The sequence below is a fragment of the Vipera ursinii genome (genome assembly GCF_947247035.1).
Source record: "Vipera ursinii genome assembly, chromosome: 5".
NCBI classification, from domain to species: Eukaryota; Metazoa; Chordata; class Lepidosauria; order Squamata; family Viperidae; genus Vipera; species Vipera ursinii.
The window spans coordinates 22,208,597-22,232,513 of NC_139518.1; the positions used below are offsets into that span (position 1 = coordinate 22,208,597).

The 23,917-nt window shown below is 38.0% G+C and overlaps 2 protein-coding genes across 4 annotated transcripts in view; both read right to left on the minus strand.

Annotated features, from left to right (window-relative positions):
* Positions 1 to 444: 444 nt before the first annotated feature.
* On the minus strand, positions 445 to 23,380 carry MFSD1 (major facilitator superfamily domain containing 1). Of its 3 annotated transcripts, XR_014492738.1 has the most exons (18): positions 23,154 to 23,380; positions 22,468 to 22,520; positions 21,541 to 21,653; positions 20,033 to 20,075; positions 19,808 to 19,875; positions 19,462 to 19,570; positions 16,750 to 16,852; positions 15,909 to 16,007; positions 12,873 to 12,984; positions 11,968 to 12,024; positions 11,450 to 11,606; positions 10,761 to 10,858; positions 8,145 to 8,257; positions 7,217 to 7,264; positions 6,187 to 6,247; positions 3,053 to 3,398; positions 2,394 to 2,505; positions 1,319 to 1,340 (listed from the first exon to the last, which is right to left on the minus strand). XR_014492738.1 is itself a non-coding variant. In XM_083364563.1 (17 exons), exons 1-17 carry the CDS (start codon positions 23,311 to 23,313, stop codon positions 1,281 to 1,283), a joined length of 1,566 nt encoding a protein of 521 aa, XP_083220689.1. In that variant the 5' UTR covers positions 23,314 to 23,380; the 3' UTR covers positions 445 to 1,280. The 3 variants fall into 3 exon arrangements, 1 of the variants encoding a protein (XP_083220689.1); XR_014492737.1 differs by having other exon boundaries at positions 445 to 1,340; positions 2,394 to 3,398; XM_083364563.1 differs by lacking the exon at positions 3,053 to 3,398 and having other exon boundaries at positions 445 to 1,340.
* MLF1 (myeloid leukemia factor 1) overlaps positions 9,446 to 23,917 on the minus strand; it is a 152,232-nt gene continuing 137,760 nt past the window's right edge. Inside the window, exon 11 of the mRNA XM_083364564.1 lies at positions 9,446 to 9,467. The gene's annotated coding sequence lies outside the window, so the exon portion shown is untranslated. The remainder of the gene's footprint in view (positions 9,468 to 23,917) is intronic.

Consider the following 23,917-nt stretch of genomic DNA (forward strand, 5'->3'; position numbering starts at 1 on the left):
ACACAAAAGTACATTATTGGTATTTTTCTTATTTACCAAAAGTAGCACAGGTTTTTGATATGGTCAAAATAAATTGACATTTCTCATAATACACATGTGGAAACACTGCTCTATTATCCAGCTGAATTACAACATTCTTTTTCTATCAATCTCAACATACTAATCTTAAAATCAATGGCAACCATGGCGAGGATTTATGAGAAGCACCAGAAAACTGATATACAAGTCCAGCTCCAGTCCTACAAAACCAAGAGAAATTTCATACTAAAGGATCTGCTACTGTAGCAGTTTAAAACTAGAACATCAAGGTTAGTTTCCAAGTGAAATATAACCCATGATATTTACTAGAGATTGGTGTCAAAAAAATAAAAAAGGCAGACAGTGAGTGGAATTGAAACCCAGCCCAACCCCACACTGTGTATGCAACATCAGTGTACATCCAAACAGGGTCACAGCTAGACTTTATTTCCCTGAGAATGTGCTGATTGTTAACCTTTACAGCTATAAAAACATATCAACTTTATTATTGCAGCGAACTGTTAATTTTAATTATCCAACTCTCTTCTACATATTTTCCACAATTCCTTTGCTAAGAAAATATACTAACAAATAATTAGCAATTTCCACAGGAAACTTTTTGTAATGCGTCAATATGAAAAAATAATACCTAACCTTAATGCTCTTTTAGTTTAATTTGTATTTTTGTAACAGCTTTTAAAGATAATCCAAAACCTGAAATATTTATGCAGTACCATCTAAATATGTATGTTCAACCCATGCTTATCGTAGAGAAAAAAACTGTAAATTAAGTTTACAAAAAGCTATACCTTTCACAGAAATAATCTATTTCGTTAATATCTATTAGTTCTTTCTTTGAGCGAAAGAAATGTACGACATAAATAAAACACCCATCACAGAGATAAAGTGTAGTTATTCTGATGCATGGATAAACAAGCATGGTATACATCTGATATACAGTTATATTGCATAATTGTACACCAAATGGGAACTGTTACAAACAGATGTGGATTCTAAGCCAAGCAGCAATCAGATAAAAATCCATGAATACCATTTTTTAAAAAATCCTACCCATCCACTATAGCAGAGTTCAATGTAGGATCGTTAAGGTCTTCCAAGACATCAGCTATTATTAATGTTTCCAGAAAACTACTAAATAGTATTCTGTTGTCATTCTATTTGTTGATCTCTGTTACAGAAGAGTGAGGCCTTGTGTTGATACAATTTCTTATTTTGTTTGTCCACGTCATGACACAATTCTGCTATTTCAAGACACTTCTGTGTGCCAGTGCAGATAAGTGGCAAACACAGTTGGCTGGTAGCTGAAAAAAGTAAGAAAGAGCAAGATATCTCATCAGCAATTATTTTCAAATTAAGCAGCAGTGGTCAGGTTAAGACATGCATAATTCCAGCATGAAGCTGACTAGCATGTGCAAACAGATCCATAAATACTTAGCATCATTTTCCCTGAAATTTGATCTTCTAATTTTCTGCTTATAAATCAGATATTTCTGATCAGGCTTTTGGGCATTGTAGCTCAGCAAATATAAAAGGCACTGTTTGCCCACTGCAGTATACAGAAATGAAGTAAAATGGCTTTTATCTATCACTTGGTTTCATCTTAACATTATTCTTATATTTGATAGAAAAATAAAAAATAGCATATCCTTCTGCAGATGTCATGATTAGACTACTATTTATTTTTTAAAAATACAATTTTGCATGCAGATTAATTTTTGATGGATGGTCAAATTTCATTATGATTACAAGTGCAGACTAAGTTCAAAAATATATTTGAAGAAAATAGTGACAAAATGTTACTATGCTCCTACCAAGAAAACAACCTAGATGGGACAAGTTAGTCACTAGGATTAAGCTAGTTCCAGGCCTAGGATCAGGGTTTCTACAGAAACCCTATCAAGTTTCTTGATGTTGGGGGGTGTTTTAGTTCAGACAGCCATCTGATTTTTCATTGTGTTTTCCACATTTGGCATCCAGAGTCTTCATACAGTTGGGTGGCCTTAACAAAACATATAGGTAGATAGGCAGGTAGGAAGGCAGGCAGATAGATTAGACAGATAGGATGAAAAGACAGACAAGATGGAATCTCTCTCAAATCATTCCTGATTTTCAAAATATAATTGAAGCAGCTCTACCCATTTTGGGCAACTGGAATTTTTTTCCCAAGGAACTTCATAGAAGTTGGAATCTTTTTATAATGGGAACATATTAACTATTTAGCATGCAAGTTATAAACAAGAAAAACCAAAGCCTTCATATGAGCTTGGTACAAGTGTCTAGTGCTAATTTGGCAAGAAAAGTCCTTTCAGAAGCAGCACTTATTGCAATTTTTAAAATAGTTTGGTTACTAGTACCTGAGCACCTAATCTGCAGAGATACCTATTCCTCAAACTAAAGTCACTCTTGGGTTGTAATTTGGCTAAATCATCTTCATTCTGACGTCTGATTTTTTCCAGTCTTTTTGCTCTGCAAAAACAAAGGGAATGTTATTAATAGACACATAGAAAGATGAGTGGGTTAGATCTTCAGTGAATGTTATTCTTACATCAATGCACGGATGTATTGTCAGCTAAAGGAAGGGAGAGCAAGTCAAACATGTTAACAGACAGTAAAGTCAAATACTCTCTTGTCCAATATTTATTATTTAAAGTCAAAACGTAGGTGCAAAGTGCAAGTTTCAACATGGTCAACCAAAGTTTAATCTCTGCCCATAACAAAAAAAACCATTTGTAATACAAAATAAAAAAATAAAAACAGCAACTTAGCTGCCCTTTTTTAAAAGTAACATGGCTTTTGATCAGTAGGATGGTGTTGTTCAATGATATATTTTTTTTTAAAAAAAATCATACCACTAGGATTTCATTTACATTCTTTTGATCCTGTAAGACATACCACAATATTACAAAGTCACGGTTTGCAATGAGAATCATCACATTTTGTAACAAACAATCCCTTCAGAACACAAGCTGCTGAGTAGCAAGACATCATTAGCTTGTAGACAAACCACCCTTACACAAAACAGAAGGGTAGATATCACTGTTCACATGCCAATTAACTTCAGTGTCCTGAAGGAGCCCTCGACTTCGCTTCAAACAGAGTAGGTCTCTTCAACGACGTGGAGTATACATATATACAAAAAGTTTGCTCTGCTTGCAGTCCGGGTGCCTTGATAAAGAGAGACGTCTGACATGCTGTTATGTTCAGCATGTGTAACTGTGTTTTCCTGAGTGAACTACTTTTGAGTGCAACTGGAGGTCTATCACCTGAACATGTACATGTACTAGAATACTCTTCAACGGGATTGTTGTTGATCAAGTGCTGCCCAGTTCTGGAAGGTATTTCCTATTCAGATTTCTTTTCTGCAAAACATATTGTAGCAAACAAGTTATTGTAACTATGTGTTTATAAGGCCCTCAAAAATGCCACGGTGCAGGACTGAATGTATTAAGAACTATCAGAAAGTGGTTGCTCTGAGGGTTCAGTTCTCAATTTTCTCCAGTCACAACTGCTGAAAATCGATTTAACAGTTAAATCTACTGCTACATTAAAATGGAACCACCCAAAATTATTGTACACATCTCCAAAATAAACTTAACATGGTTTTAAAAACAACTTCCCAAACAATATATGTGATACACTTTTGTCCATTTTCCATCAGTTACTCATTATGGCTCTTATCCTCCCCCTTCCAAAAAAGAAAGAAAAAAATGTTAAGCATTTGCTCACCTTTGCTTTAATTAAAGAAAAAAAGATACGTCTGATGTAAATTCTAATATCAATGCCTTTTGGGTGATGGGTGGCTTTACTTAAAACTGCTAGAACAGCACAGTAATCTCTGTTGTCTAAAGTGATCTTGCATCATACACTCTAGATTTATTTGGATTTTAATATTATTATTTTTAAGACTGAGGGTTGCCATTGTCCCTGAAGAGTTCTCCAGTGGATACCCTTTAAGTTTCATATTCCATCTGACTACTCATACTACTATGGTAACCTTTTGGTAAATGGGCAAATCTTCACAATTTAAGAACTCAATTTTTAAGAGGCTAAAAAGAAAATGGGAAATTTGTCTTGGCTTCATCTGACATTAAGTGCTCCTAGAGCATGGGTGTCAAACTCATGACGTCACGTGACGTGTCACAACGTATCGTGACTTTTTTCCCATTGCCGGCAATGGGGTGGGCGCGGTTTTGATGTGACACATCGAGCCCGCGGGCCGGTAGTTTGACACCCTTATCCTAGAGGTTTTCAAATGCAATCCCCACCTTCTTTGATCATCAGCTGTACTGGAAGAATAAGACAGGGAGTTTTAATTTGACACATCTGGAGAACATCAGGTTAGGGAACAGTTTAGAAAACTGTATACAAGTTTTAAAAAAGTCTAACTGTGTGTTGTAATTGGGAGTTAGGTGGCATAAACAAATAAATAAATAAATAAATTTTGGGTAGCAAAGGAAGCAAATCCAATGCTCTCAATCCAGCACAAACTCATTCAGAAGAAAGGTTAAAATGCAAGGATACAAAGCTGCATTTCAATATGTACCAGGCCAGTACTTCAATTAACTACTGAAGAAGTGACTTGGAACAAGACTGAATTTCATTACCTTGGGGTAAGCCTGAATTTTTGCTATTTCCAAAGTTTAATATATAAAAAATGGTCTGAATTTGAACTGTCAATTATTTTTATATTCCTTTTTCCTCTATGTTTCAGATCCCTAAACTGACTCCAGCAACAAAGGAGAACCATGTCAATTTTATATAATACACCAGAACACCCTTCTGCAATTTATAAAAAAAAGCTATTTCATGTTGAAATATATTTCTCTCCTCTAAAATGGCTGCTATAGGGTTACACAGCACATAGAACCAGGACTGTGATTAAACCAACTCAGGTAATATACGAAGTCCCTTTATAAATTTCTACCAACAATTATATAGAGAATAGTTTTAACACTACTTAATATCCTATTTTCGTTTATTATGATGCAGCTTAAATTATACACTATTTTCTTCTCAGGATATATCTAAAAATCTAGGAAAGCGTTTTGACTTTAGAAGAAGGCACATTTGGAATGAACTTTTTATGGCGTTTAAGCACTTGATCTTTCATACTGCTCTGAAAAAAACCTCAATACTTGAAATAATTAAAGCTCTGAAGACCACTTAAGCAAATATTTAAAGAATGAAAGACACAATTTCCTCTAAAAGATAGTAACAGACCAGTGCAACATATTTCAAGCGTTAAATGGAAGTTGCAATTAATACAAAACATAGCTGCTTTCTTCCTGGGAAGCCAGAGGCAGCAGTATGGGTTGCCAATAGACTTCCAAGTACAATTCAAAGTGCTGTCCTTATGAAGCCCTACCACTAAAATACCTTCAGGACCATCTCCTATAAAAAATACAAATAACTATACAGCTTAATGTCTATGGAGATTCTCAGTCCTCCACGTCATGGTTGTCCTAAAGGTGCTTTTTTCAAGAGGCAACTGGACTTTCTTTGTTCTTCCTTGAAGACATTTCACGTCTCATTCAGAAGCTTCTTCGGTTCTGAAGAGGTTCAGGTTGAGAAGTGAAACATCTTCAAGGAAAAACAAAGGAAGTCCAGATGCCTCTTGAAAAAGCACCTTTGGGACAACTATACAGCTTATGTATCCTATCCACGTAACATTCAGGGTGAGAAAGCTAGAAAATACTGCTTTTTGTGTAAGTTCCATCCATGTGAAACAGTGCCCCCTCCTGAGATCTAGTTGGTATCCTCCTTGATGACCTTCTGGAAGGCAGCTCAAGCTGTTGCAAAGAGTATTAAATCTCCAAGGTTGCAGAGAGAATTGTCAAGAGTTATTTAATTATATGTATTTTTATGGATTTATATAGCCACCAGCAACCTTTGTTGAGATTATTTACTGTGATTCCAAAGCGAAGAGTTATATTTGTATAACTAGGGATAAGCTTTTTTACCTTTTAAAAACTGCAAAGAAATACTTTTTCTCAAGCATACAAATTCATCTGACAATACAGTGAACATTTTGATCCTATTAAATCAAAATAGTACATATTTCAGCCCTCAGAACTTTTGCATGCCAATTTGCAATCCAGGGATTTTTCTAATACCACCTATACTGTAGGACCACTACTATGTACTTACTCAGCCATGGCTAACTTCTGCAATTTTTCTCTCTTCTTTGCAGACCAGTTAAGGTCTCCTCCTATGAAACAAAGGATATACATATAATTTAATAGGCATCATTCTTACAAATCTTTACCATCTTTAATTCTCAAGAAACAGGTACCATAATACAAGTTTATGTTGTCCAACTTTAGCGGTATAAATATTTAGGAAACATTTTTTTAAAAGGAGAAGAAAAACAAACTCCGAACTAAGGAAGGTAAAGACTCATAGAAAAAAGTTGGTTAAATGTGGAGGATTTCAGAAATTATGTTTGGACTCACAAAAGAAGTCACCACCAAATTTATTGCACTGTAGTGCATTCCACAAAGGACTAATTTCCAAGACCACCAGAAATTGCAATTGATTAAATATATTGTGGATTCCTTGCTCATTTTATTCCATACCCGCCACTTGCTGCAAATTAATTTTGGGGTGCAATTCAAAATGCTGGTTTTAACATATCAAGCCCCTTTTGGCTTGGCCCCTAGTTACTTGCAGCATTCCCCTCTCTGCTACAATCAACACCTTCCCCTATGAATATATTGTATTTATCTAAAGAGGTCAACATTCATAAAGACTGTACTTCCTTCATCAAAATATAATGAAACAGAAAAATATTTGTCTATTTCCACTGGAATCTAAGATAATTCTGTTTTGAAGTTTATTAACTGGGCTCAACTCTAGTCTTTCTTTCAAGAAAACACAGTTGTGTAAATGAATTTTGAAGTGAAACAGATTATATTTTTAGTAAAATTAAAAGAATTGCAATTTCAATATATTAAAAATCCCAGTAAATTATCTATAAAAGAAAAAATCTATAAAAAAGGACAATCAAGATTCAGAATCTTTTACATTTTTACATTTAAACTATCAGCAAAGAATAGCTGATGTATTTTATTCTAAAAGAATCTGTTGTTGTGATGTTATTTCAAGGTACAGTTACCATTTTTGCACATTGCTGATTCAAAAATGCAAGCGTCAAGATAAAAGACAGCAAAATGCTTACCTCTGAACAAATTCACAAAGTATAACATGACTACAGCAATAAGGGCCACTGCAAGGCAAAAATAAGAAGTTATAAAAAGGAAAATAACATATCATGAAAATTAGCCTTAATGTGTACATGCAAACATAGCAAAAATAGCACGTACACAGTTTTCAACATGAAGAGTACTAAAGTGTAAATATTTGGCGTCACAGCTAGCTTCTACAACAAGGGGTGTTTTTTTTCCTCCCCAAATGTAAGACTGGGGGCAACGTGTCAAAAGTAGCCAGACACCAAGTAAGTGAGGCAAAACCAGGAAATGGAAATGATTGATCAATACAAAAGCTGAAGGGTCACAAAGACCCCAGGACCAGAGTGGCAGAAACAAGCTCTTCTGCTCAAATCTTATTAGCCTGATAGGTTCTTCTAAAGATCAGATGTAAACCCATGGCTTGTTTAGGCCTACAGCTACCCAACATGCCTCTTTGTTGGAATACCTGTTACAGTGTAATTCAAACTGAAACCCTGAAGATGCACTGAAAATTTCTGTAATGACTGACACAGACTGGGGATAGCAATCAAATCCTTTTGGAGAGACAAAAAGTGGCCCCAAACAAGCAAGATTCTTTGCCTAATATCCCACAAGTACTAAACCACATGAAAATTACATCTTTGTCAAACCAACCAACCAAGAGAGTTATGGAACAACATAGTTTTTTCTCAAAGAGTATTTTATTCCGGTTTATAAAATGCAATGAAATTATTTTAAAGAAAAAAAGGGTGAACTTCCTTTTTATTTGAAAAACGGGGAAGGATTAAAAAAAACCATGGCATTTAATCAGAATTTCGCTTGCAAGCAATTTCTAAAACTATTTCACAAACTACTGATGTTGTGTAATTCCTTTATATACAACATCAGCAAATCCTCTTCGTAGGACTTTATACTTACAACACAAACAAGAACTGAAGAAAATTTCTAGGAAGAAATATCCTCGGGAATCCAATATCATACCGGCAGCAATGGCAATGATCGCAAGACCCAAATTCTGGATTGACTGCATGCTGGAAAACAGAAAGAACATTCCATTAACCCCACTTAAGTTTCCAACCAGCACAAAGAAGCAAGTTTAGAAAGCTGCCTCTGCTTTTTCTGTAAGACATAAAACATCTTAGAGGCCAAAAAAAATGGTATTTGTGTATTAAAATCCAAGACACATAATTGCCACTTAAAAGGAAGGCTGAAGTAGAAAAAAGCCACGTCTTTACAGAAAAGACAAGTCTCACCTGCTGTAATGGGGAAAAGGAATAACCATGTATGTATATATATATATATATATATATATATATATATATATATATATATATATATATATATATATATATATATGTATGTTTTCTGAGGTTTTCGCGGGAATAACCATATATATATATATATATATATATATATATATATATATATATATATATATATATATATGTTTTCTGAGGTTTTCGCGGGAATAACCATATATATATATATATATATATATATATATATATATATATATATATATATATATATATATATATATATATATATATATATGTGTTTTCTGAGGTTTTCGCGGGTGCCTGTATGTGGATCCTTGGTTTTTCGGGTTTTTCCCCGCGTAGAACTAAAGGTGTAGGCGCAACGTTTCGACGGAATCCCATCCGTCATCATCAGGCTTTAGCTTCCTTCTTCTGGGAGAAGCATGTGGCTGTTTGTTCCTCTTTTTTATTCCTTAATAATAAAATCCTCCTTTAAAAAAGAGGAACAAACAGCCACATGCTTCTCCCAGAAGAAGGAAGCTAAAGCCTGATGATGACGGATGGGATTCCGTCGAAACGTTGCGCCTACACCTTTAGTTCTACGCGGGGAAAAACCCGAAAAACCAAGGATCCATATATATATATATATATATATATATATATATATATATATATATATATATATATATATATATATATATGGACGCGGTGGAGTGCCGCGTAACAGAGTGAGCGCCTGTTACTCGTCCCAGCTTCTGCCAACCTAGCAGTTCGAAAGCACGTAAAAATGCAAGTAGAAAAATAGGGACCACTACGGTGGGAAGGTAACAGCGTTCCGTGCGCCTTTGGCGTCTAGTCATGCCGGCCACATGACCACGGAGACGTCCTCGGACAAGTGCTGGCTTTTCGGCTTTGAAACGGAGATGAGCACCGGCCCCTAGAGTCGGATACAACTAGCACGCATGTGCGGGGGAACCTTTACCTTTACCTTTATTATATTTATATTGATTAAACTTATATACCGCCCTTCTCCCGTAGGACCCAGGGCAGTTCACAAGGCAATTAAAACAACATTACAATACAAAAATTAATAACAATTAAAATAGATTAAATTTTCCTTAATTAAAATCTAAAACCCCTATAACTCTGATTAAAAACCCAATTACAATAAGTTAAAAAATTAAAAGATCCTCAGAACAGAAGGAAGAACTGCAACCAAGATAATGATCAAATAAAAGAAATTTAAGCCTGAAGAAAACATCTCAGAGGACCCTCCCTAGACCTCACAAAGATAAGAGGGGGAGGGGGGTGTACTGAAACTTGCAAGATTGATGCTGGAGGCAATCAGTGAACCAAAATTATGAATTCTATTTTTATTATAAGGTTATAGTAACAAATCTTAAAAGTCTGCCTGCGCTTTTTTCCTTTATCTTCATGAAAACTAAGAAGGGTCCTGTCTGATACACTTTTTTTCCACAGTTCCATGTGATCCTGGAAGAAACGCTTCAAAAGTCACACATTAATCAATTTCCTAAAACAGCAGCCCCGTTTTTTCAGATTCACACAGGAGTGTCAACAAAAATAGGCTGTTTAATCAAAGGAACAGAAATTCTCTTCTTATGAGACCCATACCATCTTCTTCTGAAGCAGTTTTGAAGCTTGCAGGAACAAAACTTTTACAATGCCAGGCAACAATATATTGATAGCTGTGCATGGTCAAGGAGGCGCACACGTGGGGTTATGTAGTACATAAAATGTTCAGAGATCTGCCCTTGCCGGTCAACACTCATTTCTCCATCAGACATTTAATGTTGGAGAAATGAACACCATTCCAAGAAGTCAACTGGAGAGGCAGAAGGGATTTGGAGTAGGGTCTGATATGTGTACACATTGGTCAGATGTGCCTGCATGCAATCCATTTCTTTGGATTGTTCCATTTGTTTCTGGTCACACTGAGAGCAGCACATACTTTCAATCAGTTGTGGAAATCAGCAAAAAAAAAAAAGAAAGCCTAAATGCATATTTTGAATCAGGCCTGGAATATCTTAATCAAGGACAATTTCCAGTACTCAGAGCTGTATACGAGTATTCCTTATTTTGGAACATTTGCATAACACACATTCCCGGCCCGCCCAGGTTAACCAAATAGTAATCTGCTAAGCATGTAGAATAGTCACAATATGGAGCTATAAATAAAATGGCAGGGGACTATAGAACAGTTATGATCAGAAGTTTAAAGATGACATGCAACAAGATCCAAAGATCTGTTACTTACAATCCATAGGCAGTTCCCAGCTGGTGTTCAGGGACAACAAAAGCAACCATAGGCCATAAGGCACAGGCAAGCAAGGAATAAGCAACTCCAAGCAAACACTGTAAGAGGAAAAAAAGCATTTATACTAGGCATTAAGAGTGAGCAAACCAAAGTTCCTAAGAGACCAAACTGTATGGACTTAATAAATATATCATTCTTCTATTCTGTTACCCAGTTGTAAAGCTGCTTCGTTTATTCTGCAGTTAAACAGCAACCAAGTGCAGCTGCTGAGCTAAATAATGCAACAGCCAAGAGTATCTAACATCATTAGATGCACCATTATCACTAATATCTAGACTGGCAGCACACATGTATGGGGGAGTTGAAGCCATCCAGATCTTATGGGACTGGAACTCTCATTAGCACACCCTAGCCGTGTTGCCGAAGTCTGATGGACAGTGAAGTTCAGCAATATTCGGGAGACCATGTTTTGCCAATGCTATAGAAAACTTGGCATCTGGATTGTAAAGGAAGGTGATCAAAATTTTTGAACAGTTTTATTAAGCTGTGCTGGAAGCATACTCATCCAGCTAGCATAGCCTTATGTTTGGGATTATGGGAGTTGGTATCCAAATGAATAGGGATGCATTTAAGGGCAAAGTACTTGACTACTTTATTTCACAAAATATAAACTTGAATGAAATACCTACCATAGCTATCCAAGGGTTCCAGAAAGTAAAGGCCAACATAATGTGAGAGGCTAGAGTCCCCACCACTGCACACATAACCCATGTGATGTTCCTTCCAACCTTATCTACTAGAATTCCAAAGATAGGGGACATTGGGGCCGATATGACATACACAATGCTGAAATGGAAAACAGAAAAGCCATCTCAAAGCAATGAGATCAATTTTCCCATTACAGAATAATTCCTCTGTCCTTCACCCTCATTTTTCCCCGGCACATCTTTGAATTATCCATGACTTGATACATTTGAGATATACAATGATTCCTATCAGTAAACTCACAAAACTCTGAAGATTTTTTTAAGGCTAAAACTATCTTAAGAGCATATAGCACAATAATAAGGAAATTTTGCACTTCCTTTCATGATCGTATTTTAAGGAAGACATTAAAGATTTTTGGAGCCACAAGCTTGAAGTAGACTTCTTTCATGGAAATAATGGTTAATGCAACAATAAAGCAACTTAAAAGTAAAACACTGACCTATTAATCGCACTTGCTGTTTGAGAAGAAAATTTGAATTTCTCAATGAAGAAAACTCTGTAAAACAATAATCAAGGATACTTTTTGGTTTTGTATCAGCTCAGGCTGTAAGTAATTTGCATATCTAGCAACAGATGAACATTACTGTGGACTAGTGACAAATCACAAAAACATTCTTGTCCTAAAATAAATTATTCTGCGTTGTATGTAAGTCTCCCTGATGTCTTCTAGAGAAGGAAGCAATATGTGCAGCATACATGGCTGTTGAAAATTGAGTAGTAACTCAGGGAGTTGTAGTCCCACCCTATCACTTTAAACAGAATGCATAAAAATAACTGTAACACTGTTGGAAAGGCAGTCACATTACAGGTAGCCCTTGTCTAGTGAGCACAATTGGGACTGGAAACTCAGTCGTTAAGTGAAGCTTAAAGGGACGTTGGAATTTCAGATCTGGTTCTAAGTTCCCTTTCTCTGATAGGTCATGACTTCAACCAGTCATAAGTAAAAGACTAGCTGAACTGCTATCCACATTTAGGCAAAGGCACCAACTACCTACCCCTCTACTATCATGAGGCCCATCTGTTCCATCCGATGTTAAAGGGACAAAAATCAGGCAATATCTATATAGGAAATACTTGGATGAGTAAAGTCGAATCAGAATCTCCAACTCCCATAATCCTCGATCAAGCATTAGCAAAGGCCATAATTTAGGTTCAAAGTCAAAAGCATTTGTTTGCTGTCCCTTATATTGTTTTTAATTTTTCTGTTGTGTTTAAAGGCAAACACATTTTTACAAAGCAAAAACCACACTGAAGTACACAAACATAATTAAAAGTCTGATAGAAATATAATAAACACTTTATAACAGCCATATAAATCTAATTTCTTGATAATCATGCACTTACTTTCCAAGTCCAATGAAAGGGAAGACAGCCACATAATAACAAACACAGATTAAGAATATGAGCCATAATGATAATGAGAAGTCTTTCACATCTGTTATTTTTATTACTTCACCTTGAGAAAAAAGAAATGCCAGTATTAGCTATCTGCACCATTAAGAATATGATAGATCCTTGACAAGTACCGTATTTTTCGGACCATAAGACGCACCTGACCATAAGACGCACCCAGTTTTTAGAGCAGGAAAACAAGAAAAAAAATATTCTGAACCAAATAGTACCGGTATACTAAAACAGGGCTTTTCAACCTTTTCATCCATTGTACCACTTTTAGGACAAGGCAATGTCCGAGTACCACCAGTCGCCCAGCAAGGTGTCAAAAACCTGACCCCCCCCCAAAAAAAGGAAAAAAATGATACAGGTAGTCGTCGACTTACGATTCACTTAGTGACTGTTCAAAGTTACGACGGCACTGAAAAAAGTGACTTATGACCATTTTTCACACTTATGACCGTTGCAGCATCCCCAGGGTCATGTGATTTACATTCCGATGCTTGGCAATCGATTCATATTTATGATGGTCATATTGTTCCAGGGTCATGTGATCACCTTTTGCAACCTTCTGACAAGCAGTTAGTGGGGAAACCTGATTCACTTAACAATCATGTTACTAATTTAATTTTTCTCTCTCCTTCTCTCTCTCCCCCTCCCTCTTTCTTTCTCTCCTCTCTCTCCCTTTCTCTCCCTATTTTTCTCTTTCCCTCTATTTCTCCCTCTCCATTTCCATCCCTTTCTTTCTCCTTCTCTCTCCCTCTTTCTCTCCCTCTCTTTTTCTCTTTCCCTCTTTCACCTTCTCTCTCCCTCTATTTCCCTCCCTCTTTTTTCTCCTTGTCTCTCTCTTTCTCTCTCCCTCCATCTCTCCCTATTTCTCTCCCTTTCTCCTTCTCTCTCTCCCTTTCTCTCCCTCCCTATTTCTTTCTCCTTCTCTCTCTCCCTTTCTCTCCCTCCCTATTTCTTTCTCCTTCTCTCTCTTTCTCTCCCTCTCTCTATATATTTCTCTCCCTCCCTCTCCCATTGTCCCTTCCTTTTTTCCTTCCTTCCTTCCTTTCCTCCCTCTTTGTCCTTCCCTCTCCGCGTTAGAGCAGTACCTGTGGAGGCGGCCCTGCGGCCTGGCTTTCTCTTGCAGAAAGCAAGCTGAAACGGAGCGAGGGATATTGACAGGAACGCGAATTGGCCGATCTCGCGCTCCTGCAATCTCCCTCGTTCGGTTTCAGCTTCCCTTGCTACAAGAGTAAGCAGGCTGAAACGGAGCGAGGGAGATTGCCAAGAATGTGAGATCGGCCAATTCGCGTTCCTGGCAATCTCCCTTGCTCGGTTTCAGCCTGCTTTCTCTTGTAGCAAGGGAAGCTGAAACCGAGCGAGGGAGATTGCAGGAGCGTGAGATCGGCATTTCTCAGCACGTGCCAATTCGTGCTCCTGGCAATCTCCCTTGCTTTCCACTTGCGGAGGTTGGGGCTGGCCATATGGATCACCTTCGGACTATAAGATGCACCATCGTTTTGCCCCCCACTTTTGGGGGGGAAAAGTGCGTCTTATGGTCCGAAAAATACGGTATATAAAATGTCACATTCAAGGAATTATAAACACACTAGGAAATTATGATGTCAACGCTGCAAACACTGGATGTTTTTGCTTTGACAATATAGAGGCAGCCTTTTCCTTTAAATTGCTTTGCTCTTAGAATTAGATGATGCTGGGGGGGGGGAAGGATGAAGAATGCTTCCCCTGGTTGTTTTAATAAGACAAGAATTGGTATGTTACAGAACGGAATAAGATAAGAATTGGCATGTTACAGAACGGAAGGGAAGCTTTGCCCTTCAAACTGATTGGAGAATGTGATTTATGACTGCTAATTGGAGGAGGGAATTGTGCCAGATATTAGTTGCTGAAGGGAGGGGAATTCAGATGTTGGCATCCATCATGCTGTGCCAACACTTTGTTTTCATGATTAAAGACTCTTTAGGATAAACAATGCCTGAAAGTTCTTTGAAGTGTTAGTCGGAACCATGACATATGACAGTTGCAGAATAGGAACAATTCATGTAATAGTAATAATAATAATAATAATAATAATAATAATAATAATAATAATAATAATAATAATAATGATGATGATGATGATGATGGTGGTGGTGGTGGTGGTGGTGGTGATGGAAGGGACCTTGGAGGTCATCTAGTCTAACCCCTGCTCAGGCAGGAAACCCTACAAATGGCTGTCCAGTCTCTTCTTAAAAACTTCCAGTGTTGGAGCATTCACAGCTTCTGGAGGCAGGTTGTTCCACTGATTAATTGTTCTAACTGTCAGGAAGTTTCTCCTTACTTCTAGGTTGCTTCTCTCTTTGGTTAGTTTCCATCCGTTGCTTCTTGTCCTGCCTTCAGGTGCTTTGGAGAATAGCTTGAATCCCTCTTCTTTGTGGCAACCCATGAGATATTGGAACACTGCTATCATGTCACTTCTTGTCCTTCTCTTCATTAAACTAGAAATACCCAATTCCAGCAACTGTTCCTTATATGTTTTAGCTTCCTGTCCCCTAATCATCTTTGTTGCTCTTCTCTGTACTCCTTCTAGAGTCTCAACATCTTTTTTACATCATGGTGACCAAAACTGAATGCAGTATTCCAGGTGTGGCCTTACCAAGACATTGTAAAGTGGTATTAACACTTCACATGATCTTGATTCTATCCCCTCTGTTAATGCAGCCTAGCACTGGGTTGGCTTTTTTGGCAGCTGCAGCATACTGCTGGCTCATATATAAGTGGCTCATATATTTCATTGGGAAAAACAAGTCACAGATCATTCATGTTATCAGCAAAAAAGCTCCACAGCAAGGAAAGAAGCTAAAAATTGTTTAATTTCCCAACAAGAGTAAAGTCTGATACTCAAACAATACTTTATGGCCAAGATGAGCAAAGTCAATCATCCTATTCTCACTTTACGCATACTTAAGAGGAGGGAGGCAATGAAGGAGAACAACATACCAGTTTTCCCTTGTTCTTTGCAAAGAATTTTCTCTGCTCTTTTGTCCAGGTAAGCAAGAATAAGAGCACAAACTAGTGAAAAGATACATGTAGTACCACCTGCAATTAATAGAACAGAAAGCAAACTAATAACATTTATGCCATAAATGAACATAAAATTCGTTTACAATTCTACACATTATCGGTATAATGTGTATAAAGTATATACACAGTATAAAGGAATGTGGAATCTATCTACCAATGGCTTTATCAAACCAATTGCTAAAATCGTTAGCATATCACAAAAATACTTCAAGATGAGGACCTGAAAATAAAGAACCCAGATATAAATTGTGTAGAGGATATATTTTTTCATGCCATGGATCACACTAAGTCTTAAGCGGCTTATTGGGAGTAACAGTACAAGCAGCAATGGGGCAAAGGAAATGGGTTGCGTCAGTATCAAATCAGAACCGGATTCCATTTAAATTAAATGTGAAAAGCATTCAATATCTATTTTATAAATAATGTTTTGATGAAGCATGAAGCATTACAATACAGTGGTAATATCTGGAGGAGACGTCAGGGCCAGAGTGAAGGCTTTTGAAGCCTTCAGGCAATGGTAAGGCTTCAAAGTAGAAATCCGTAAGTGATGAAAATGGTAACTCCTGCAATGCATGCTGGTTGGGGAATTCTGGGAGTTGAAGTCTACACATCTTTAAAGCAGCCAAGCTTAAGAAATGCTGCAATCTGCATGAAGGACAAGCTTGATAAAACTGAAAAATGATAGTTTAACAACAGATTTTCAATTCCTGAAATAAAAAATACATTATTTTTGTAAACAGTAAAAATATTTACTAACCTATCAAGAGCGCTACGCCCAGAGTGGTGTGGCCTGTAGAACCCAACAGATCGTGAACTTTCCAGTACACCCATCCCATAATATTCATATTCACGGTGCTCCCCTAGAGATAATCATTATAATTAATTAAGCCATATTATTTCCCTTCATTACATCAAAAAGCAGCAAGCCCACAAGAATCTTTGTAAATAAAATTTAATTTGAATCTTAAGCTTCTATATAGGTATCAGAAAAGATTCAGTATCTTTTTTTTCCCCTTCTGATCAATAGGAAATGTTCTATATTATGTATTTTTCACTTCAAGCTCTACAAAGCACATATCTAATATTCTATACTTGTTCCAGGAACTAAGACTGTGTACATTTTTTTTCTTACAATAATAATGTGGAATAATTTGGGCTGAGAAAGAATGACTGGCCCAAGATTATCAAAGCTGTGAATGGACTTGAACCTGGCACTCAATTACTCTAGTCCAACATTTTAACTATCATTCTATAGTGGCTCGTATCTTTATTCATTCTTTCCCATCTAAATTCCAAATGTAACTTTCTTAGTACAATGTGCATTGTACATGTTTTTAATAATAAACCTTATTGTCAAAGTACAACATGTGTACATTGAGATTAGCTGAGCCTCCCCCCCCCCCGCTCTCTCCCCCAACACACAGTGACAACAAACCCTCCATCCCACCACACTATGTGAACCAACTACACCACACACCGGCCTCCCAAGTCAATTCTGCATAAGATTATGACCCATTTAAAAGCCTAACAGCCCACGGATAAAAGCTATTTTTCAGCCTGTTGGTACGGCTGGCTAAAAAAAAAACACTTCTTAGAACTGGCAGTCCTCAACTGGAACAGATAAAATTGCACCCATTTAGAGATATCATTTTGATCAGATGCTTGGAATACTCAACAAGTATATTCCTCTAGGCCATCAACATGCAACCTGTTCGCCCACCCTCCCAGTAATTTGGACTATGACACCCATAAACCTGTCAACATCAGCTATCTGAGATAATCCGCTAGCAATACGGCTGCATTAAAACCAGTTTATGTTCTTCATACAATTTGGAATTACTTTAAGTGTGCACAATGATTGTGCACATGTACCTTTTTATTAACAGTATAACAAAATCCTTGCAAAAATCAGACTCCACTTTTCACTTATCATTTGATGTCTCAAAACATCCAGACATTCCCTCCAAGTAAGTTAATATAAAGGGGAGGGGGAGAAATAACCCTACTAAGTCAAATTTTACTGCTGTTCCTAAGCTTAACTGATTTATCAAATTTAACTTTTTAGAAGTCTTTATGAAAGAATACTCTTAACTAATCAAATGCCTTCTTTTAAAAAAATGCCTGAATCATTAATTCAGACATGTCAAACACAAGGCCCGGGGGCCAGATCCAGCCCGTGAAGTGGTTTCAAGTGGCCCGCGAAGCCATCCTGGAAACAGTGAGGGAACGGCCCCCGCTGCCTTGGCTCCAGCCCAGGCCAGCCAGGAGCCAATGTACAATTTCGTGGTGGTCATCTATGCTGAAATACATTCAGTCTTAGCTCCACACGGCTGTCTGGAAATAGTGAGGGACCGGCCCCTGCCACATCGGCCCCGCCCCCTGGGTGCACCCTTTGTAAAAAATGAAGAAATGCACCATTGCCTGGAAGTGGCCAGCATATGGCCCTGCCTACTTCGGGCAGGCTAGAGGCTGGGCAGCGTTGTGCTTCTCTTCAGATTTGTGCCACCCAGCTCGGCCTCTCGGCGCTGTGAGCAGAGGGCCATGTGCTGGCCACTTCCAGGCGATGGTACATTTCTTCATTCCTCATGAAGGATGACACTTCCCCAGCTTCGTTTCTTGCCTGTTTTTCTCCCTCCCTCATCTCAAATATTTTCCCATCACTCTGTTCGAAGGAAGGAAGGAAGGAAGGAAGGAAGGAAGGAAGGAAGGAAGGAAGGAAGGAAGGAAGGAAGGAAGGAGAGGGAAGGTCTGAGAAGTCCTGCCTAGTCCTTCCCTGCTGCCCTTTCACCATCCCCTTGACCCCTCCTCCTGGCCTATCCTGGGGGCTCTCCCATTCTACTGCTAAGGAACCTTTGGATACAAAGCCAGGTCTCCTCACATGGAGAGGAAGTGGACCTCCCTCTTGACGTTGCCCTCATACCCATCATGAGCAACCTGGCTAAGGAGAGCATGCACAGCAGCTGGGCACCCCCTTGGGGAAGTGGGGGTGGGCTTAGTGCTGCGGGTGCTTGAGGGCTAGGCTGGGCATTTGACCTCCGCATCACCGTCCAGCCTCCCCCCCCCCACATGGCCTGAGAGGAACAGTGAGGCTCCTCCAGTGGACCATGTCTTGGCACTTGCCCCAGTCCCATCTCCTTCTGCCAGAGACCCTCATATTTGTCCCACTCCTGCTCAGGCCCCCATAGACACCATTGATGTGAACAATGTAGAGCTGGCCATGCCCACCCAGTAGGTCACACACTCTCCAGACACGCCCAACCAGTAGGCCACGCCCACTCTGGCCACACCCACCCAACCCCTCAAGGGTAACCGCAATGCTGATGCGGCCCTCAATGAAATTGAGTCTGACACCCCTGCATTAATTGATCTATTCACCTCATGCACAGACACGAAAACACTTAGCATAGCCATAGATGTGTAGCAATTATTATAGTAAAAAAACAAAACAAAACTGGGTGTTTAGACTTACAATTCTAGCCATGCTGAGTTGCAGTCCAAAAACAAGATTTAATTCTTTTCCTTTAAACCAACTCACAGCATAGGTATTCTGTGCCACTGCTAAGGACTCACCACCAATCCTAAATGAAAGACAATCATGAATACGAGTATTTGAAGCAAAACACATAAAGCAACCCCCACTATAACTATGCCATTTACAATCCATGCTGATTTACAAAGTAACTTTAAAATAAAATTGAAACAATGTAAACCATTGTTTCTGCAAACCATTTCCGATTTTAAATACATAAGCCTTCATTGGATTCTCTATTTCTAAAATGAAATATAGCAAATATTTAGACAATATCCAAACTCACCCAAATACAAATCTGCCAAATTCCATCAGCCAAAAAGCATTACATATTGCTCCCATAGCAAAAATTACCTGTAAGAAAGAAGATGCATCTCTTTTCAATTACAGAAATTATGTCACAGCCTTGTATTTCAACTGTTTTGGCATAAAACAGATTAATACGATTTCACAGCTTTGGAGAAATTATGAATTTATTTTTCTGCATAAAACTGCCATCTGTTTCACTTACTTGTCCCACACAGACGAAACAGCTGAATATTATTGTACCCCACCTGTAAAGGAGTTTGAATAATTCAAAGTCAGCATTGTAATTGGGAACTGCCACCATACAAAATGATACGATTTGCCACAAATGGGGTAAAATTCTCCTTTGAAAATGGACTAAATTGAAGAATCTTTTCTCTTTTCTTCTGGATAAAATTATTTGAAAGCTACCATTTATTAACCCAAAAGAATACCATCAGTAATCATAAAAATAGATTAAATATATATTCCCACCTTTCTTCCAATAGTTTTATTTCCTTGTCCATTTTTGCCACATATCCTGCAAGGTCAAAGTCACTAAGAGAACTTTTTAAAGGTGAGAGATTCACCCACTATGTCACACTTATTTCAGTGGGGTGGGGGGAAATCCTCTCTAAAGAACCACATGAAAATTCAAAAAGGAGCAATAGAAGGTTGACTTTGAGGAGGAAAAATGGAAAATTAGGACATCTAAGAATAAATAAAATAGTTGGGGGCAAAATACAAAGATCTATTTAATTGCCTAGATGAGCCCTTTCTGGGTTCATATTGAGCACAACTGTAGGATCTAAGCTGAAATAAGCAACAGAGTAAGCTAGTTCTAGATATTCTCAAACACAAAAGTAAAAACATTTGTAAAATTCAAATGAGAAGACTAAGATTCCACTATAACATGAATATACGTATTTGCATGTCATCTTATGTTACAATTCTGAAACTGTATGCCAAGCCAATTTTGGGGAGTGGGAATGGGGAGAAATAAAATAGAATGCCAGAACCCAAATAATAAAAATCTACTTTCAAATGGTAAATAGCTCAGCTGTGAATTCTTGGAAAACTATTAGGAAGAGGAGCTTGGACTTCCACGTAATTGAAGAATTCAAAATGTACAAAACGCACAAATTCAGGAATAGAATGTAATGTTTCAGATATGCCTGGAAGATTCAAATTCCCCTTTGGAGAAAGCTGTTCAAAGTCTCTAGAAGTAATCATCCAAACCAGAAATGGGTTGAGAGCTTCTGGATGTGGTGTTTTCCACAAGGGAAGCCTCTTTCAGACTTTACTAACATACCTCAATCCATTTACAGTTTGGATTATGTATTCTAGATCAGATCACCTGGACCTTTGGCATGATCTGGAAGGAAAATAGAAAGATCCAACACTTGCCAACTGCTTCATTTCTAAATCCACCAGTTTTGCATACACCTATAGAATACTCTCTATTAATTAAAGGACTCCCATCTTTTTTTCAGGCTTCTAGGCAAGCCAGGAAAAAAGGTGCGCAATCTTCAAGTGCCGTATTAATTTTGATGAGTGGATTCCTCCCAGGAATTTTTGAAGCACACATAACCCTAGCAAATAAGACAATTAAGGAAATCCGAACATTTGTCTACTAAACATATTAAAAAGATCAGATCATATTCGTACAGCTATTTGAAAAAATATATAAAATGAATCTAGCAGTTATCTTTAAGAAAAAGTTATTATAATTACCTTATTCCAAATACTCTGTCTATCAAAAAGCCTCCAAAAAAACAGAGAACCACATTAGGCCACGAATACCAGGCATACAGTGCCATGAACCTAGTTGTGTTTACTTTCATATCCTAAATAGAAAAGAACACAATCTTTAAGCACTGCTTTAATTTTAAAATGTTCTTATAGAATAATCCATCCAATACAATATCTGTCATTGCAAGATCAAGTCATACCTCTAAAAATTGTCTTGTTAACAAAGAAATATTAACATATAGCTTTTTTAAAAAAAACCTAGTAATCAGATAGGAACTAGGATGTTCTACACATGGATCCTTCGTCATCTGTAAACAGATGATCCTTATATTCTAAGTCCTTATAGAAAACAATTCCTATTTTGTCAAAAACCTTACATGCTTTGGTTTTTGTATTTATCTCCCATTTTGCTTCAGAGGATGATGCATTTATTATAATAAAGTAGTCTTGTAGCTGATTTTAAATTTTCTCATTTCTTTTCTTCACATTAAGAGAAGCTAATGATTATATATCTTAGTGATCAAGGATGATCATAATTTTGAACAGACAGGGTACTCTTTTTCTTTTCCTTTAAGATAAAACAAACAGAAAACATCTGAATTTTTGTGGGGTTTTTTTCCTCCTGGAGGAAAAATAGGTATTCTTAGATCATTGTTTGATAACTGATGCTCAACAGCTTTAAGAGAGAACTTCTATCTGTCATTCTAGCACAATTAATATCCTGATTCTTCAGAAAAAAAATAATTAATTAACTAAGTTTTCATTATCTGATATGCATTTGGAATCATTTCTGGTTGTTGAAACATAAAGAACATTTGATGGAAATTTCTTGCTATTATGGAAAAACAATGCATCAAAGATTTAAGTAGAAAAAGTAGTGCAATTCAGCATATTTTGCTCTTCACTCACCCTCTGAACTTGAGTCTGCAGAGCTGCTGGAATGTCATAGCAAAAATAGCTGCCTAGCGACAAACAGAGCAGAAAAATTATTTTAAAAACATTCTGAAAATGCTTGCGTCAAATAACCTATGCATATTATTTGAAATCTACAAAAATTACTAGGCAAAGAGAAGGAGAACATTTTTTTATTTATTAATGTACACCCATCCACCCTCTTCATCTGTCCAGGACGAAAAAGTGAATCAAAGCTAAAGCAGGCTCTATTAATTTCCAAGTGATGCCAATACCTCCAAATCCCAGGACCAGCACTTTCCCATCACATCAATTGCTAAAAATAACCATGAATGCCCTCTCCTCCTAGCCAAAACTCATAGAAGGTATAGCAATCAATGACTAGTTTGCTTTCTTCCATCCTTTTCCTTTCGTTTTCTGCCTTCCTTGATCCGTTTCAGAAGAAAGGAAAAGAGCAACGCAGGCAAAGAATACCGGTAGCTCAGCCCATTTCAAGCGCTGCCTTGAAATAATTTAGAGCAAAACGGGAGCGGCAGAATCTTCTATACTGTCTAGTGTGCATCCATGACATATTTTCTTTACACCTCTCCACGCCGGTCCAAAGCTGCAAGAACTATTCTTAAGGCGAAACTTTATTCCCCGGACACAGCCCTTTATTTAACCAGGAAGTTAGGACCACCGACCGAAGCCCAGGAAGCACATGAGCGCCAGCACCAGCAGCCTGTGGGCCAGCCGCTGTGGGTCGCACAAGGCCGGCATGGGCTTGCGCGCAGGGTCGCCACGGTCTTTGGGTTGCGAATCCTCGTCCAGCAACGCCCGCTCCTCTTCCTCCAACAACGCCATCTTGGACAACCACCCGCCGCCGCCCGTCGCCAGCAAAAGCACCAGGAATCACGTGAGTCCCCGTCACATGAGGTGACCGTGCCTGGCTGGTCACGTGTGTCTCAGCACGGTAGGCAGAAAGGGAAGGCCCGGCTTTGAGGTAGGAGTGGCTTAAAAGTCAAGCGTGGTGGCCGGAGTCTATGATCGCAAAGCGGGAGGGGGGGGAGGAGCGGGGAGAGGCGTTTCTTGTAGATCAGGGATCTGCAAACTTGGCACTCGTAAGACTTGTGGACTTCGATTCCCAGAATTCCTCAGCCAGCATGTTGAAGTTCAGAGGTTTGACCAGTGCCAAGTTTAGATCATCGAGCCTACTGGAGAAATATAAATGTCTGCCTATCTCATTCTTGAACGGAGGGAATGTCTGCTCCCCAGATGTAGTTGCATTTGTAGTTTTCTTCTTGGCTGTGATAAGAAATGGAAATTCTTCGCAATCAAAATCAGTGTGCTTTCCTGCTTTGGTTGGGACAGACTAATTCAGTTCTTGGTGGGGGGGAGTCTAGTCCTGGTTTTTGAATGACACATAGAAATTCAATGAACCTTTCAATGAAAACAATATATTCCACCC